This window comes from Phasianus colchicus, chromosome 6 (assembly GCF_987193195.1).
Source record: "Phasianus colchicus chromosome 6, bPhaCol1.hap1.1, whole genome shotgun sequence".
Taxonomy (NCBI): domain Eukaryota; kingdom Metazoa; phylum Chordata; class Aves; order Galliformes; family Phasianidae; genus Phasianus; species Phasianus colchicus.
The window spans coordinates 22,815,446-22,831,805 of NC_143441.1; the positions used below are offsets into that span (position 1 = coordinate 22,815,446).

The window sequence follows — 16,360 nt, forward strand, 5'->3', positions numbered from 1 at the left end:
AACCACTGATTTTGGTAAATCTGGTGACATTCAACCCTCTTGGATCAACATGGCAAGTATGAATGTCAGGTAGAGATTTTTCTTCATAATAACCAGAATCATAGAATGCTTTGGGTTAGAAGGGACCTTCAAGATCATCTAGTTCTGACCCCCCTGCTACAGGCAGGGACACCTTCCTCTAGACCAGATTGCTCACAACCCCATCCGGTCTGACCTTGGATGCCTCTAGGCAAGAGATATTCACAGCCCAACTGGGCAGCCTGTTCTAACCACCCTCACAGTAAAGAATTTCTCCCTGAAATCTAGTCTGAATCTACTATCTTCCAGTTTAAAACCATTTCTGCTTGTCCTCTCACTACATGCCTTATAAAAAGTCCCTCCCCAGCTTTCCTATAGGCCTCCTTCAGGTCCTGGAAGGTTGCTATAAGGTCACCTTGGAGCCTTCTCCAGGCTGGAGACTGTAATCCCTCTCAGCTTGTCCTTGTAGAGGAGGTGCTCCAGCCCTCTGGTCATCTTTGTGGCCTTCCTCTGGACCTGTCCCAACAGCTCCATGTCTTTCTTGTACTGGGGACCCCAGAACTGGATGCAGTACTCCAGGTGGGGTCTCAGAGAGCAGAATAGAGGGGCAGAATCACCTCCCTTGGCTGGTCACGTTTCTCTTGATGCAACCCAGGATAAAGTTGGCCTTCTGGGCTGCAAGCACACATTGATGCTCATGTTTAGTCTTTCATAAACTGACAACTCCAAATCCTTCTCGTCAGGGCTGCTCTCAAACCATTCTCCACCTACCCTGTATCTGTGCTTGGGATTGCCCTGACTCAGATGCAGGACCATGCAGTTGTCCTTGTTGAAACTTCATGAGGTTGGTGTGGGCCCACCTCTCAGGTCTGTCCAGGTCTCTAGTGTGTCAACTGTACCACTCAGCTTGGTGTTGATGTTTTAAACATTTTGATGTTCTTGAAAGTTTTCTGCTGAATGCAAGTAAGCCTATGCTGCTGGTTGCTCAGTGCAGAGCCGGCGTTTGTTTTTTTTCTAAATTTGTTCACCTCTGGATATTTTTGAATTGAGATATGTTCTTTTCCTAGGATATTCAGATAATGAAAAAAGCAGTAAGGTGTATACTTTTCTACTGAATTTACCTTCAAATGCCATTGAAATTTTCCATAGTTTGGGGATTTATGGTAGGAGTGTGTGACAAAATCACTGTGTGTATATGTATGTGTGTCTATAGTGGAAGTTTATTAATGTACAACTGAAGGAAGAAAATTATATTGAACAAGATATATGCTTTATTCCAGTCTTGCTCTTTGGAATACAGTTTTGGCTTCACTTAACATTCTCCCTTTTAGCAATGAAGTTCAAGCACTGCAGTGACAGCTGTTTCTTTTCTATCAAATAGAAGCTGAATTGGTTAGGTTACCTTCTTTCCACTCTACAGCTGCACAAGCTAGGTTGTATTTTTGCAGGAATATTTAAGAAAATAAAATCTTGTTTGCTCCCAGTTAATGCTGAAAAAAGATATTCTTGATCAGCTTAACCCAGATTTTCTGACTGTTTGTACACTGAGTGGTGAGTTAGGAGATGCCTCAGTTTCTCATCTGCTATTGGAAGTCATGGTAAAATGCTTAGGAGAAATGGAGAAAAAATGAGAAATGAGCCAAGAGAAGAAATAAATTAAAAGACAAGAATTAAAAGGAAAAAAAAAAGTAAGAGATGGGGAAGCTCAGGTAACATAAACCAGCATGTTCCTTAAAGTCCAATTGATCATGATAATTAAATGTCACAGAATGGTGGAATAGCAGATGATGACCGATTGCTGATGGGCAAAGAGCAAGTTCTGAATGCAGAACACTTTTGTGATCCTGTTTCCTGTTGATATTGCAGCTTTTCTAATGGTAACTTGAGAATAATTTAACTGCAAGTATGTCTTTAATTATGGAAGGCCTTGAAATTCAGAGCCCTTTTTCTTCACTGAGCCTGTTACAGTGAGGATGAAATAATCTGATGGTGGCTTTGATCATGATCAGGAATGATTTCCTTTTACTGAATCTGTTGGCATAACCTTAGATATTCAATATTAAGAGAGAAGCTGTTCAGTGCAAAATAACATGGATATCTCAAAATCGACTTTGGCATTCCACAAGGCTACTCAAAATGCAACTGTGTATGTACCAAAACACCTGCAAAAGTGTATTTCTCATGTTCTATCCAGTGTCAGACATTTGCGGATGTGGTTTGTGGGTCTTAACCACCACATGGTTGCTCTGTGCTTGCCAAGAATTGTAGTATTTGGCAATAGGCAGAGAATTGGGAACTGTTCTTGTCTCTTTTAAGAAAAGTGTACACGTAAGCATGGATATATTGAGCACAGACTGGATTCACTGCTGAAAATTTCCTGTATAAGTAGTTGCAGTTCAGCTTATTTTAAGATCTGGAATTATTGGATAAATACTGCAATCCTTACGTTCAGAATTTCACTTTAAGTACATCAGATGGCAAACTTTTGTCGTTCTCTATTGCTAACTGGATGCAGTTATTGTTCTTTTAAAAAACCAGATATGGTTCTGGAAAGTCATTAGCACAGAACCTTTCACTGTTCAAATTCCCGCTTCACTCTGTTGATCAGTAAATCTCTGTCGAGTGAATCAGTGGCTTCTGTAGCCAAGCAGAGATTCTTTTCAGTAATGAGGCTTATGGCGCACTCCTTTGAGACCACTGTGAGCTCTGATTTGGAATGAAGTCAATGATGGTAGGTTACTGAGAAGCATACTCTGAATTCCACAGCTGAACTCACGTTTATGCTTGGGAACATTTTTGCCTGGGCCAGTTGTAGGAGGACCAAAAGTTGCTGTAGCTCACTGTGCTGCTTACCAAATATGAAGGCAGCACGGGGATATTAATGTTAGAAGAATGTGCTGTACCTCATCTCCTCACACATGAGGAAGGGAACATTTCTCCATGCCAGAAGGTGCTCCTGTTGCCTCTTTCTGTAAGGGTGACACAAGGTAATGGTGTCACCTGAGATTGGTGTCTGAGGAGAGCAGCTAAGAAGAAGCCAGGGACGAAGAACTTTCTCCTCTGGTAGCCAGGCTGCATGTGAAGCACTAGTGGGGTATTGGGAAGGCATGGTGGGCAGGGAGTGCTGCGGTGTCCTGTCTTCTGTATATCTCGTTCTCTGTCACACTAACAGAATGAATGGGGATTGAGACATTAGGCTGCAGTTAAAGGAACTAAAAGAAAAACAAGAAAAAAATCTTAGGTTCTGGGAGAAAAAAAGAAGAGTCACCGTTCCTGGCAGTGTTCAAGAGGCATCTGGATGAGGAGCTGCGAGGTATGGTTTAGTGCTTGTGGTAGCAGTGGTGATGGGAGGATGGTTGGACTAGATGATTTTGCAGGTCGTTTCCAACCTTGTGATTTTATGATTCTATGGTTCTATGATTCTAAGACAAAGATTGATCAGAAGATGATAAAAGAAGGAAATGCTGACAAGATTTTTGGAAGTGGAAGTGAAATGGAAGTGGAAGTGAAATACGTGAGATGAAAAAAAAAAAGACATATGCACATCAGACAAGGAGCAGCGGAGTTCTGAGGTGCTTGGTGTGTTGTGCTTGGGGAGTTTGTGAGTTTGGGGGCTGTTCTGGTCTTGATGTGTGGTAATTTTGGTCTCCTAATTAAGTCATCAGTAAAACTCAAAGTTTTTATCATATGGTTTTCAAACATGTAAACACTGCAAACCAAAGCAACTTTCATAATTTTGTAACAACAGGCCCACATGTTGGCTGTATCTAAAACCATTGCTTCTTGTCTGTGCAGCAAGATGGCTGTAGATGACAATGCTTTCCATGCTTTTATTGCATCATGTTAATGAAACAGGGATCTAACACATTTTTAACAGGAAAATTTGCTAAAACAATCTGGGTATTTTTGGAAACACCTCATTATGGAGTTGGAATTTAAGCTATGATGATACCAACGATGACTTTTGGAAATAAAAGCTCATTACATCTGTTCTCGCCGCAGGAGTAAAAACCACATCCTGGTTTAATGTCGTATGACTAATTTACTTTTTAAAACAGACTATTTAATTGCAATTTCTAAATAGTTTTCCATGATGGTATGTGGTGCAGTAACTCTTTGTGGCTTACATGCATTGTTTCTTGATTATGTTTATATTAATTCAGGATTAGGGAATGGGTAAGGCAGAGGAGATGCAAGTCTGCTAAGTGAAAAAGAGGATTTACTCATATTTTCTTGCAATTAAGAAATCAAGTTTTCATCAAAAATTAGATAAAGCAAGTGCAAAGCGGTGAGCAGTTACTGACCTGGGAAATTAGGTAAACATGGATTTGCAATTACATTGCCACGTGATTTCTCTGGATCCACTTTATTCTCATAGAAGCTTCCCAAATGGTGCAATTCATGGCACAGTAACTGGAAAACAGGTCTTTCTCAGCAAGACTGGAAGATCCTCTGTACGTCTGCCTTCATCCTAAACAGTCTCCCTTCTTACAAATTCTGTTTTCTTATAGCCCAGTGCCAGGCCACTGAGCCATGTGAGCAGGAGGGGTATGGCACTTGGAACTTGAGGAACATCTTCGAACTTCATCATGTTTGTTAACACATGGTAATGTGGGATCCACGGGTTTGATCAAGGAGTGGTCCCTTTTTCCTCTACATCTCTACCAGAGTTATTAATGAAAGTGTAAGAAGAGGCAAGGACAGTTGCTGTGTGCCAGTGGTGCCGTAGCAGGCAGTTCGTCTAAGCTGAGGAATGGACTTGGAACTCTCCATACGTGATTTTACTTTTGTGTGTGTGTGCACAGCAGCAGGGATTCTCTCAGGTAATAAAACTGTTGATATAATTTTGTGTGTTCATCATTCTGGCCCTATTTATATCATGCAGCGTTTAGAATGATATCTGTTAATATTGCTCTACTGTGTTGTTTTATAGCCCCCAAAGTCAGCCTTGAAAGTGTACTGAGGTTTGGGTAAATGTGTTGAAAGTGTAGGAATTAGTTTATTTGGTGAAAACTTTGGGGAGGAAATTGTATTTTGGTGTTGGAGTCTACAGAGATCATATTTTCTGTGTGAGAGTGTTTGTTTTATTTTTCCTCTTATCGGGAAGAAGAAAACAATTTCAGATCTCTCAGTGAAATTCTGTTTAATCATTCAACTTGAAAAGCAAAGGTTTAAAGAAAGTTTCCTATCAAATACCCAAGGTTTGTAATAGTATATATATTCAGCAGCAGTTCTGGAACTTTAGGATCTGACTTTGATATGTACTGTTGTATATTCACCTTTCTGCCATTTCATCACGTGAGCTGAATGCTGAAAAATTATTAGATGCAAGTAACAGTGCAAAAGTCAAGGGAAGTTTCACAAGTTTGCTGAGCTCATCTGGTGGCTCACTACTCATCAGATCTGTTGGTATTGTAGCTTCTCCACCTCTGTAGCACCAGCTCTGTCTTGCTAACCTCGCAGTCATCAGCCTTTATTAATGTCAGCAAAGGTATGAGAAATGGAGACAGACTCTTTCAAGAATCTGTTGTACTTTCTGCTTAAGAGCAGGCTTAAATTGGACATTAGGAAGGATCTTTTCATGAAGACATTGATCAGGCATTGGAACAGGCTGACCAGGGAAATGGTTATGTCCCCATCCCTGGAGGTGTTTAAGAGATGTGTGGATGTAGCACTGAAGGACATGGTTAGTGGTGGGACTTGGTAGTTCAGGTTCATGGCTGAATTAAGGGTCATTTCCAACCTACATGATTCCATGGTTCTATGGAGGTGTCTGTGGAGGAACTGCAGATGAAATGGTGGCAACTCAGCAGCTGCATCAGCAGCATCAGTGATCCTCTTCCCACCAGGAAAAACTTGAGGTTGACCTTCCCATCCAGTAAGCAGCGATCTTTGCTGTCTCTTACATCCCAAAATGTAGTAACATTTACACCTTTACTGGAATGCTGGACTGCTTAGGCAGCCACCAGCTGAAGGGTGGCTCTGGGAAATGTGGGTATTCCTCAGTCTGTTGTGTGAAATTTCACTGCTCTGCAGTTCAGATGCGTCCCGCAATTCAAGGAGTTCAATCCGAAGAGTGAGTTTGTTTAGCTGAAGTGTACACAGTAACTAAGAATGATCTTAGGCAATCCATCACCTCTGCTGGTAGAGGTGAGACAAAATGTTTCTGGTTTTTTGTTTGTTTTGTTCCCTGCTACTGTCACAGTAATACAGTGCTTAAAGGGTCCAACTCGGGATCCCCACTGAGGTCTCCTGTGTGAATCAGAGGCAGTGTGATTCATACTGTACTTGTGAATAGACTGTGCTTTTCATAGCTGCTATCCAAGCCCTTATCTGTAGCTAAGAGGGAGCAAGATTGAGATCCTTGGTGGTAATACATTACCTCAGTCAGAGAACTTTATATTTTTAAAGACACTTACTGAATTCATACTGAAGATACTCTAGAATTTCATCAAGACCAGAACAGATTCAAATACCTTATTTCCTTCTCCAAGTCACGTGCATGCAAGCCTGCAGCCCAGTAGCTTTAAGATAGATTGTTGCATATTACTCACAAAGAGCAAAATGATTTAGTCATTCTCATAGCTTTCCCATAGCTGTCACAGACAAGGTAGGTGCCAGAATGCTCTCTCACCAAGTAGTCACTAAGAAAATCTCTGCCAAGGTAAGCTGTGAAAAAACCAAGCAGACTTTGTATTTTGGTTCTATGATTTTATGTCTCTTAGACCACATGCAGGACAACTAAAGCTCTATCTTCTGTCTTGCAAGAAAATCTCACTCACCACAGACTTCTTGAAAATGACCGCTTTGAGGTCTCTTCATTCTTTCCTGTGGCGTTGCACAATTTGAGCCTATGGTTTTACCATATTGGGCAAAGCAATTGCACTTTGCTTTGTTTTGAGCCTCTGAGATGCAGGCTGTGAGCTGACTGCTCACTGTTTTGGCATCCCCAGCAGTGGAATGTCTGTGTGGACGATCAGAAGATCGCTCAGAGGAAGAGAAGAGTTTACTGACATCCTTATCCACATTCCAGAGCATACCTTTCATCTCTTCATTGTGCTGCTCCAGAGAGAGTAATTAATGTTCTGCTGTTCACGCTGAAAGAACAAGGCTCAACGGAGCCCATCCTTTGTGTGTGCTATGAGCTGAAATTCCTCTAAGTTTGGGTATATGAGCATGTTCACAGCCACAACAAAGGAGGTGATAGAGCTAAGGAATATTTCAGTGGTTTGGTACTCAATCTAAGGACCTATTTTTACCTCTGCATTGCTCAGTGACTTGCATTCATGCTCTGTGACAGATGAATTAGATCCCAAGAGTCACTGACATTGCTGCAACAATATGTCAATTCCTCCCACCTGGGGAAAGAACCTAAGATTTTTTTTCACTTCTTAGGAGAAAGGGAGAAGAACACAGAATCATCTAGTTTCAATCCCCTTGCTGCGTGCAGGGTCGCCAACCACCAGACCAGGCTGCCCAGAGCCACATTCAGCCTGGCCTTGAATGCCTCCAGGGATGGGGCATCCACAGCCTCCTCGGGCAACCTGTTCCAGTGTGTCACCACCATCTGGGTGAAAAACTTCCTCCTAAGATCTCACCTAAATCTCTTCTGTCTCAGATGTTTAATCCAATTTGGAGAATTCCCTTAGAAGACAGCAGTGTCTCATCATATGATAAAATCAAACTTGTTAATTTGGTATCTGACCATATTGTTTGTTTTAATTAGATTGCTTGACTTTTAAGCATTTACTTAAATTCATTTACAGGTTCATGGAGTGTTCTATGTTAAATATAAAGAACTCATTCATTTGTTTTTTGAGAGCAGTGATGCTTTATTCATGCTTGTACTGCTGTGCATGCAGTGAAGTACATACTCATGTACAGTACATCTGTGTACGTTGCATACAATTTTAAGAACTGTATGTTGATTGTGCTGTCTGCGTATGTATGTATAGATGCCCTGTGTAGGTCACTTTGAAAGTGTTATGTCTTCCATATATTTCCATGGAAACTACAACAAAGAGCACAACAACACTATTTTGTAGAGCGAATTCTCAGTTACAAAACATTATATTTCAGTGTAGCCACACCATTAGCCAATGCATGTGGATGAGCTGATCAAGACTTTCTTCATTTTGTAGAGTGAAAGCTGTGCATTGACTGTCTGAAACATGGCTTGTCTTTCACATTGCTGTTGCCATTGCTGAAACACACCACGCACTGCCTCACTGTGCCCTCATCCACTTTTCACTCCACAAACATTCAGCAAGCGTTGATGAATATCAGTAGGTGCCATTCTTTCTGCATGGAGGGATTCAATGGCACGCCTCTGCTTCATCCTCACTTCCATGACAGATGCCATTCTGTCAGGCTGTTCCCTCTGCTGCCATCTGTCACACAACAACATGTAATGGGATATTGATGGGAAGGTTCAACCTCTGCTGCCATACCACCAACATCCACTTTTGACGTAGTGGACTGACATAATGAAATAGGAGGCATTACTTTTGGAGCAGCCTTCATAGATAGCTGGTTTAATTTTACATTATATAAAAGGGTTATTTTGATAATTCCGGGCATCAAACGCTGGATACAGTGGAGCTCTTCAGTCTTATTTAAAATTCAAACAGGTCAGACAGACAGGGTGTTTTTTTTTTTTTCCAGTGAGCTTTTATTTGTTTAAAAAATATAAATAGATAAAAAATACAATCTCTCAAATATTTTAAAAGCATAAGTTATACAACAGTCTGGCTTTGGACATTTTCCTTGGCATTGAATACGTAATAAATAAGTTGATATTCTGAATAGTACCGTAAGAATGAAACAGGTGTTTTGCTTAAGTTATTTCTAAATATTGAAAATATTTCATATAAATAGAAAACATTAGAAAAGAATAAATATTTTAAATACAATAAATAGGTTCCTAGAAGGAAATGAGAATGTCTATAAATGCAAACCATTGTTACTACCTGGTTCCTGAAACGGAACAACACTGCCATCTGCCACGTGACAGATCGGTAACAGGACTGCGCCCGAACTAAAACATTCAGGCACTGAAACTCCTGGTGTTTTTCAAATAGCGCACGGCCCTCACGGTCTTCTCCATAAACGAAGTAAAGTCTCGGAGGATGAGGTGCGTGGTGATTTTCTCTATCCAAGCCTTATCTGACTTCAGCTTGGCGAGGAGGGATTTCTGGGTGGCTGAGTCTGGGATGACCACTTCATCGGGATTTATCACCTGTGGGAAACAGAATGTTGAGTCAGACTGTAGGGAAGCTGTGTTCCACCCAGCTTCGTCCCCCTCCTCTCCGTACAGCTGCCGGCAGCCCCACCTCTGCGGTAGGTTTTGAGGTACACCTATCCCTGCTTTTCCAGAATTCCGACTAACGCTTGTTGTGTCGGCCCAGCCCAAAGTGCCCACAGTGTCTGCTCCCGTGTGCTGGCTGGGGACATGGGATGTGGCTCAGCCTAAACCATACTGGCTGCTCCATCCTCACTCACAAGTGGGTTAGGTATCCAAACAGGGAGTTTGCTAATGGATGGACTGGAGCACAAGTAGCAGATTGTCTCCACCTGCCCCATTCCCATCTCAAACAGCCTTACATGGACTGCTTTCATAAAGACGTTTCCACCCTGCAAGCCAAAGCTGATTTTCTCAAAATCTCAACAGTCCCTACAAGCACAGAGCTCCGAGTGCCCGCTCTGTTTTGTGCCACCTGCTCTGACTGCCTCAGCCCTCATTCCACAGAAGGCCAGTCTCACCCAGCCCTTGAACAAACTTTATACAAACAATATATCAAGTTTGAAGCCGGTAGCTGCCTTAAGCCAGGACTATTATTCTTAGCAAATACAGTGTGAAAAAAGCAGTCCAGCTCCCTTTCACTTAAAGAATGAGGAACATAAAAAAGCGTGATAGAAAAAGCACACAATGCCCTTCTCAGGTGCTGAAAACACCTGGCGGGGAATCACAGCCAGAGAGCTCTGCAGTTCTTAGTTCCCCCTCACCTGGGTAGCCCTCACTCACCCATAGTTTCACTGCTGACAAAGTAGGAAGGGTTATAGGAAGGGAAGGGTTATGGGTATGAGTAAGTGCTGCAGGAATGAAGCCAGTTTTGAAGTGTGATCTTTTAAAGCACTCCAAAACACAGAAAACAGCAGTCAGAAGTGGTTATCGTTCCATTCACCAAACTGAAAGAAAATCAGCTGTTTTTATCTGCAGTTATTGCTGTGAGGTTTCAAAGTTACTGTACTTCACAGTGGTCCCAGCACTGAGGCTGGGACCAAACTGCAGCTCTGAGAAGAGTGCCTGAGAACGTTGTTTTTAAAGGTGTCTGATGAGTTTGATTGTTGTCTGGAAGGAAGGAATGGAAACAGAAAGTTGGAAGAAGAGTACAGAACACGAGCCTGTAAAACTTGAAAATTAGTCATAAGGGAAAGCAGCATAGGCAGCCAGCACCTGCTGCTGACGGGACAAGTAACAGCGGGAAATGCTCAGCCTCGGGCAGCACCTATTCTTGACTGCACATCACTGCACGTCCCAGCGGCCGTGGCAGCGCCCTGCACACCGACTCACCATCTGCCGGATCGTGGTCGCCAGGTGCTTTGTGCCGTAGCACAGCGATTCGACATTCTGCTTTTCGCTAGCAAAAGTTTCTTGAATGAATTCCAGGTAGGTCTGAAAGGCGAACAGGCCGCTGGAGAGCTTCCTCAGACATTTCTCCTGCGGAGAGAAAAGTGAGAACATCAGCAGCAGTTCGGGGTTCCCGGCACGTCGCGCTGAATTCAGCGGCGCTCGGGTTGGGTGGGCCGAAGGCTGCCCAGTGGAAGGAGCGGAGCGGTTCCTTGCCTCGTCGAAGCCGGCGAGCAGGCAGCCGTCCTCCTCCGTCACCTTGGGCAGGTTGAGGTTGTTCCGGACGAGCATCTCCATGCTGTTCTCGCAGACGGAGAACTTCTCGCACATCTGCGGAGAGACACCGAGAGCTGCCGTCGCGTCCGAGCCCCGGGACAGCCCGCGGGTCCCCCGCCGCGGCCCCGTACCCACCTCGTCCTGCAGCCGGGCGGCGCGGCTGTGCAGCAGCCAGGCCAGCGACTCGCAGTCGGGGAGCGCCCGTCGCGCCCCCGCCTCCTCCTCCAGCCCGGCCTCCCCGGACGAGTCGGCGGCGGCGGGCAGCGGGGCGGCGGCGGCGGGCGGCAGCAGCAGCGGCGGCAGCAGCAGCAGCAGCAGCGCGGCGGGGCCGGGACGGGGCGCACTCCGGCTGCGGCTCCCGGCGCTCCCCGGCCGCCGTCCCGTCGCCTCGCAGCTCTCGGTGAAGTTCATGGTGCGGCTTCTCTGCTCGTCGGGGAGGCTGGCGGATCGAATGAGCTCCGGGCATCCCTGAACGTGTATTTATCGAGGGGGCTTCGAGATTATTCATGGTCCGGGAAAATCCGGCGTGAGAACACGGGGGTGTGTGCCCTGTGCTTGCGCTGGGTTTGACACAGCGCTCACTCGGCCCGTCCGAGAGCAATGGGATTGTGAAACGGGGCCGGAGGGGGAGGCGAGCCGGGCCAGGCAAAGGCATGAAGTCATTTTTCCTCCCCTTCCGTAACTCCTTGCGGGCCGCGCCGCCGCTCACCTGGCCTCGACCGGGGGTCGGGGCGGGAGGTGGGCACGGCAGCCGCCCGGAGAGCCCCGTACCTGCACACAGGCGTGACGTGACTTATGTTTTATTGTGCTTTATACGTTTTATACACTGATACATGTTTTCACTACTTTTATTCATTATGATATTTATTCTCGTTTTTAAGAATGTTAGAAATTCTTTCTACTTGTGTTCTATTTCCATTCGCTCTGTTTTTATTACTTATAAACATGAAACTGGATGCCCTCTGTTCAGCTGCTGCACATGCCCACGTTGTCACACGCACACCTTTCTATGAACCACGCCTGGGCACGTCCCATCGCCCCGGTGTTTCCAGCACACAGCGGTGGAGGAAGGTCAGCACCCAGGGCTCCCTGGGGCAGCAGGCGCAGGAAATGCCACGCAGTTATTTACCTGCTATCTGCAGCCTTATCTCCTTCGCCACACAGGGAGGGGTGCTGGGAATTTTGGCATTTTGCTGAGGGATTCTTTGCCCAGAATGAGCGAACCCATTCAACTCAGGCACAGGCTACCATGGGCTGGGGCAAGCTGCTCAGGGCGTGCTGCTAGTTGGCTTTGGAAGTGTCACCGTCTGATTTTGCCAAGCAGGAAAGAACAGAGAAAGAACTGGGGAGGGCATAACATGGGGCACAGGGACACAGGAATTGAGGTAGGATGTCCTCTCTCAGACTCTGCTTTGTAAAGAAGCCAGATGTTGGCAGCTCCAGAAAGTCTGGATAGAGCGTCTCGGGAAAGAGGCCGAATACCACTGTTCATGCAATGTCCCATTCTGCCCACAGCACAAAAGCAGCTGTAGTAATTTTGCCCACTTGGGATATATTAGCACTGAATTGCAAGCAACACAGTGACTTTCAGTAGCTGCCATCAGCATGTGCCTGGCTCCCTGAGCAATAGCAATTATATTCTGTTGTGTTCTCCCCAGCCAGAGCTGTGGTACGAACCACAGGAATAAAGCACACAGCCAGCAGCAAGTTTGGCCAACACCAAATGAATGGGTCCAGCTGCAAGGTGCCAAAGGGCAGGAACAACCCGACAAGGTGAGCCCAGGTTTTGCCTTCTCATACCACCAGGAGCAAATGCAGCAGGAGGGGAGCTCCTGCCTCCCACTTTCTATGTGTGATAGCACACAGAGAGCTCTTTCTTTCCAGTTCTGCATGGCTCATGTTCTGCTTTCTGCAAACAGCCCAGCTTCTCTAGTCTTGCTAGTGTGTTTGATTAAACCTTCAAAGTGAAATAAAATGAAATTTCAATTGTTGTTTCTCATCTTAAAGCTCCCAAACCCTCTGCCATTGCTGTCCCTTACTTTATTTTTTGTTTGTTTGCTCTTTCTGTCTGGGTGTGTGCATGACTTCAGAAGTGCTGAGCATCCTTGCATACACCATGGCAGATGCTCGTGAATGCCTTACGTGGCATTCAAGAGAAGGAGGAACCTGAATTCACACTTCTGCTAGTACTGCATTTATTTTCTTATAGAAAATCTCCCTCCCTCCTCTCTCTCTCCACTTTTTCCCCTTTTCTCTCTGGTACTGCATTTAAAATAAATAATTTGCACTGATCTATCTATAGGAATGTTTAAAGTTTGTGATGGACTTAAAGGACTTACTTAGTCTGATCTATATTGCTCTGAGCTAAGCTGCTTCATCACCTTGTTCAGAAAGCAGTAAGCCCTGGACAAGCAGTGCTGGGTCATCAGTTAACTGTGCATCAGGACATGGGACTGTTGGGACTTTAATATGTACAAGCACAATTACTGAGACTGTAGGACATAATTTCTAGATAGAGGTATATCTTACTACTGTAAAGCTCTATGGGAACAGAGAGGCCAATTATGAATGCTGTAAAAAACCTCTTCTCTCAGACTCTCTGCACATGAGAACTACTCCTAACTACAGTCAGGGATGAATTCATAGCCAGAGAGCCAATCCAGGATAATGCCACCTGTTGAATGCTCAACTTCTAGCATCAGTATGGTAACTCCTAGACTCAAAAAATTGCTGTGGGTGTAAGCAAGCCCGTGCCACTTCTGCTCCTGATAACCAGGGAGATTTGCAAGCAGGAGGCTGTTTTCAGGTAAGATGGGTGAGACCATCGGGGTAAATGCTTTGCCACCGAAGAGCTTAGCAGACTGCAGAGCTGTTTTGGTCAAAATGCATCGCCCCTCTTCTGTTGGCTGTCAGATGAGGGCCTGTGAGGACCCCCACCATGGGCTGAGGTAAGGCCCAGTGCTGCTCAGTGCTTAGTGCTGCAAGCCAGCTGGCTGCATATACGTGGCCATCCTGCATAGAAAAAATTAAGATTTTGAATAAAGAAAGAGGATTATTAAGTTTGTGGTATGTTTCACTCTGATTTATTGGTGTTTTTCCTTTCTAGTAGTCTTCAATATTCTGCAGTATGAATGCAAACCACTAATGCTCGATCAGAGATTGCTTCTTTGGGCTGTAGTGTTTGCAACAGGAGAAGGAATATGACTAAAATGTAATGGTCTGCTGTAAAAGTTTAGTTCATGTGTGGAAGAAAATGCCAGCTGCTGGTGGACTATTTAAGTGGAATCATAACAATGACTAAATGAAATAACGTTAAATGTCATGAGTGAGGTATAAAGCTGATGTCCAGCTCCTCCGGCATGCTTTCAGTGGATACCCTCAAAACTGTTAATAAGATCTTAAGTTCCTATAGCTCTGTGCAAGATGGGATTTCTGTTGTCCATCAAGATATACAAACACATCATCCATTTTACAACTCCTTTCTTTTTAAGGTTCATTGTATTCAGCATTTGCTGAAATTACAGTATTTGTGAGTGCTTATGTGTCTCTCATTCACAGTAGTATTACCATCTTCAACAGTCTGCATAAAAAATCCCGGGCTTCAGAAAACAAACTTTTTTGCCCCAAATGTTTCCAAGTAGAAGGACACTACCAGCTCCAACAATAGGTGAGAGTGAAACCAAATGTCCCTGCACTGTACTTGAAATGAACATATTGGGCAAGATGCTAAGATACCGTGTTCATGTTTCTCATAACCAAAAACTGCTTTGTGGACCTGCACATGACTCCCAGGAGTACTGGCACCCTGAACAATCAGCCCTTTACTATTGCTATGTTGCAAAGTCTTTGGTTCTCTGTTGGTTGTTAGCCAGCAAGGAACCACACAGATATCTGGGGATTTTTTTTTGTGAAAAACTCTGGGGATTGCTCATTTTTTTTCCCTACAGGCAGGCTTGCATCATTTTTAAACAAGACTAGGATATGTAGTAACAGACTTAAATTTCTCCTCAAGCATATCGTATGCAAATACTGTGAATTTCCATGCCTTAGGCTAAAGTAGAAGTCTAGAGGAAATATTTGTAGTTTGTTTTAATTTATGTTCCAATTTTCAGCCTTATCTGGTTAGTCTTGAGATATCCTGCCATGGTCTTCTCTAGTCAACCACCATGATGGCTGATACACCAAGCTCTGGAGAGAACTATCGTTGGGGACTATCTGAATGCCACATATCACTCCGAGTAGACACATCCCTGTCAAATCAAAGATATTGCAAGCAAGTATCCATTTGTATACTGTAATGGGATTAACACAGCACTCATCAGGGAAAGTAGACTTGCACCAGGAGTAATTAACTGCTATGGGTGTACCAGTAAATGCCAGTGGGGTGCGATTCCACAGCCCTTCCTCATGAGTGGGAAGCAGCTGTTACTATGCCTCTATTGCCATGCAGCACGAAAATAGAAAGTCTCTGTCTCCTTTTAAAAACAAAATGGCTGAAAGTTCCACTTGCGTTTAAGGAACTTCCTTGTTCCTTTTTAAGCGTGAAAGATGAAGTTTGAAGAAGTTGTATGACAAAGGAGAAGAGGGAGGTTTTTCAGTCATCGGGGAAGATGACAAAGCTGGAAAGAGAACGCATTGAGGAGTCAGCATATGGGAGGTATGAATGTCATGTTTTAACATAGTACCTCAGATTTAGATTGTATTTTACAAAATCTTCAAAAGGCAAGGTCTCCCTCCAGGGAGCTTGCTCAACAGCGAAGGAAAACCAAGCAATATCAATGTTTGTCTAGGAAGCAATCACATTTGTGAATGCATACCAAATCTTGTCCAGTTCCGGAAGAATGGGAAGATGGCTGAAGTGGACACTGATGTAATTGTTATCCCACTTGAGTGTAATGAGACACACCAACTGTCAACCTGGAGCATTACCTGTGATACAAGAAGATGGTATGCTTTACAGGGCCAATGACAAAAGTATCATAATTCCATTGCCAGGATCATGCAAGGCATTCTTTTTGGAGAGAGTGTTTCAATGACAATTTATGTGTGTTGGAAATTTTTCTTAGGAGATGAGTAACCAGAAAAACAAAACACATTACACACCTGCAGAAATGGTAGTGTGGTTTTCATAAATGTTCTGTAGCTCAAGGATCCTGTAGTGATACCGGGGAGCTACCAGAGAATTTGCTGCTATAAGTGTACATTTGGTCTTATGGTCCTGCCAAGAAATCCGAAAATCATTGCTCAGAAATTGCCTTAAGTGTTGGTTTTTTTTGGTCTTTCTTTTTCTGTGCACGTTTTAGCAAAGTCCTTTATTGTTCTATACTGAAATTTTTATAGGGAACTTACTTAGTAATTGCATGTCAAAAAGATATAACAGCAAGGATTAAGAGGTTGTGTTGAATCTGTAATTGTAATTGTGTTGAATCTGTCTTT

At 44.0% G+C, this 16,360-nt stretch overlaps 1 protein-coding gene across 1 annotated transcript; it reads right to left on the reverse strand.

Moving 5' to 3' along the window:
* Window positions 1–8,665: 8,665 nt before the first annotated feature.
* IL6 (interleukin 6) lies at window positions 8,666–11,506 on the reverse strand. The gene is made up of 4 exons (XM_090142680.1): window positions 11,060–11,506; window positions 10,865–10,978; window positions 10,592–10,738; window positions 8,666–9,256 (listed from the first exon to the last, which is right to left on the reverse strand). Exons 1-4 carry the CDS (start codon window positions 11,333–11,335, stop codon window positions 9,065–9,067), a joined length of 729 nt encoding a protein of 242 aa, XP_089998806.1. The 5' UTR covers window positions 11,336–11,506; the 3' UTR covers window positions 8,666–9,064.
* Window positions 11,507–16,360: the final 4,854 nt, after the last annotated feature.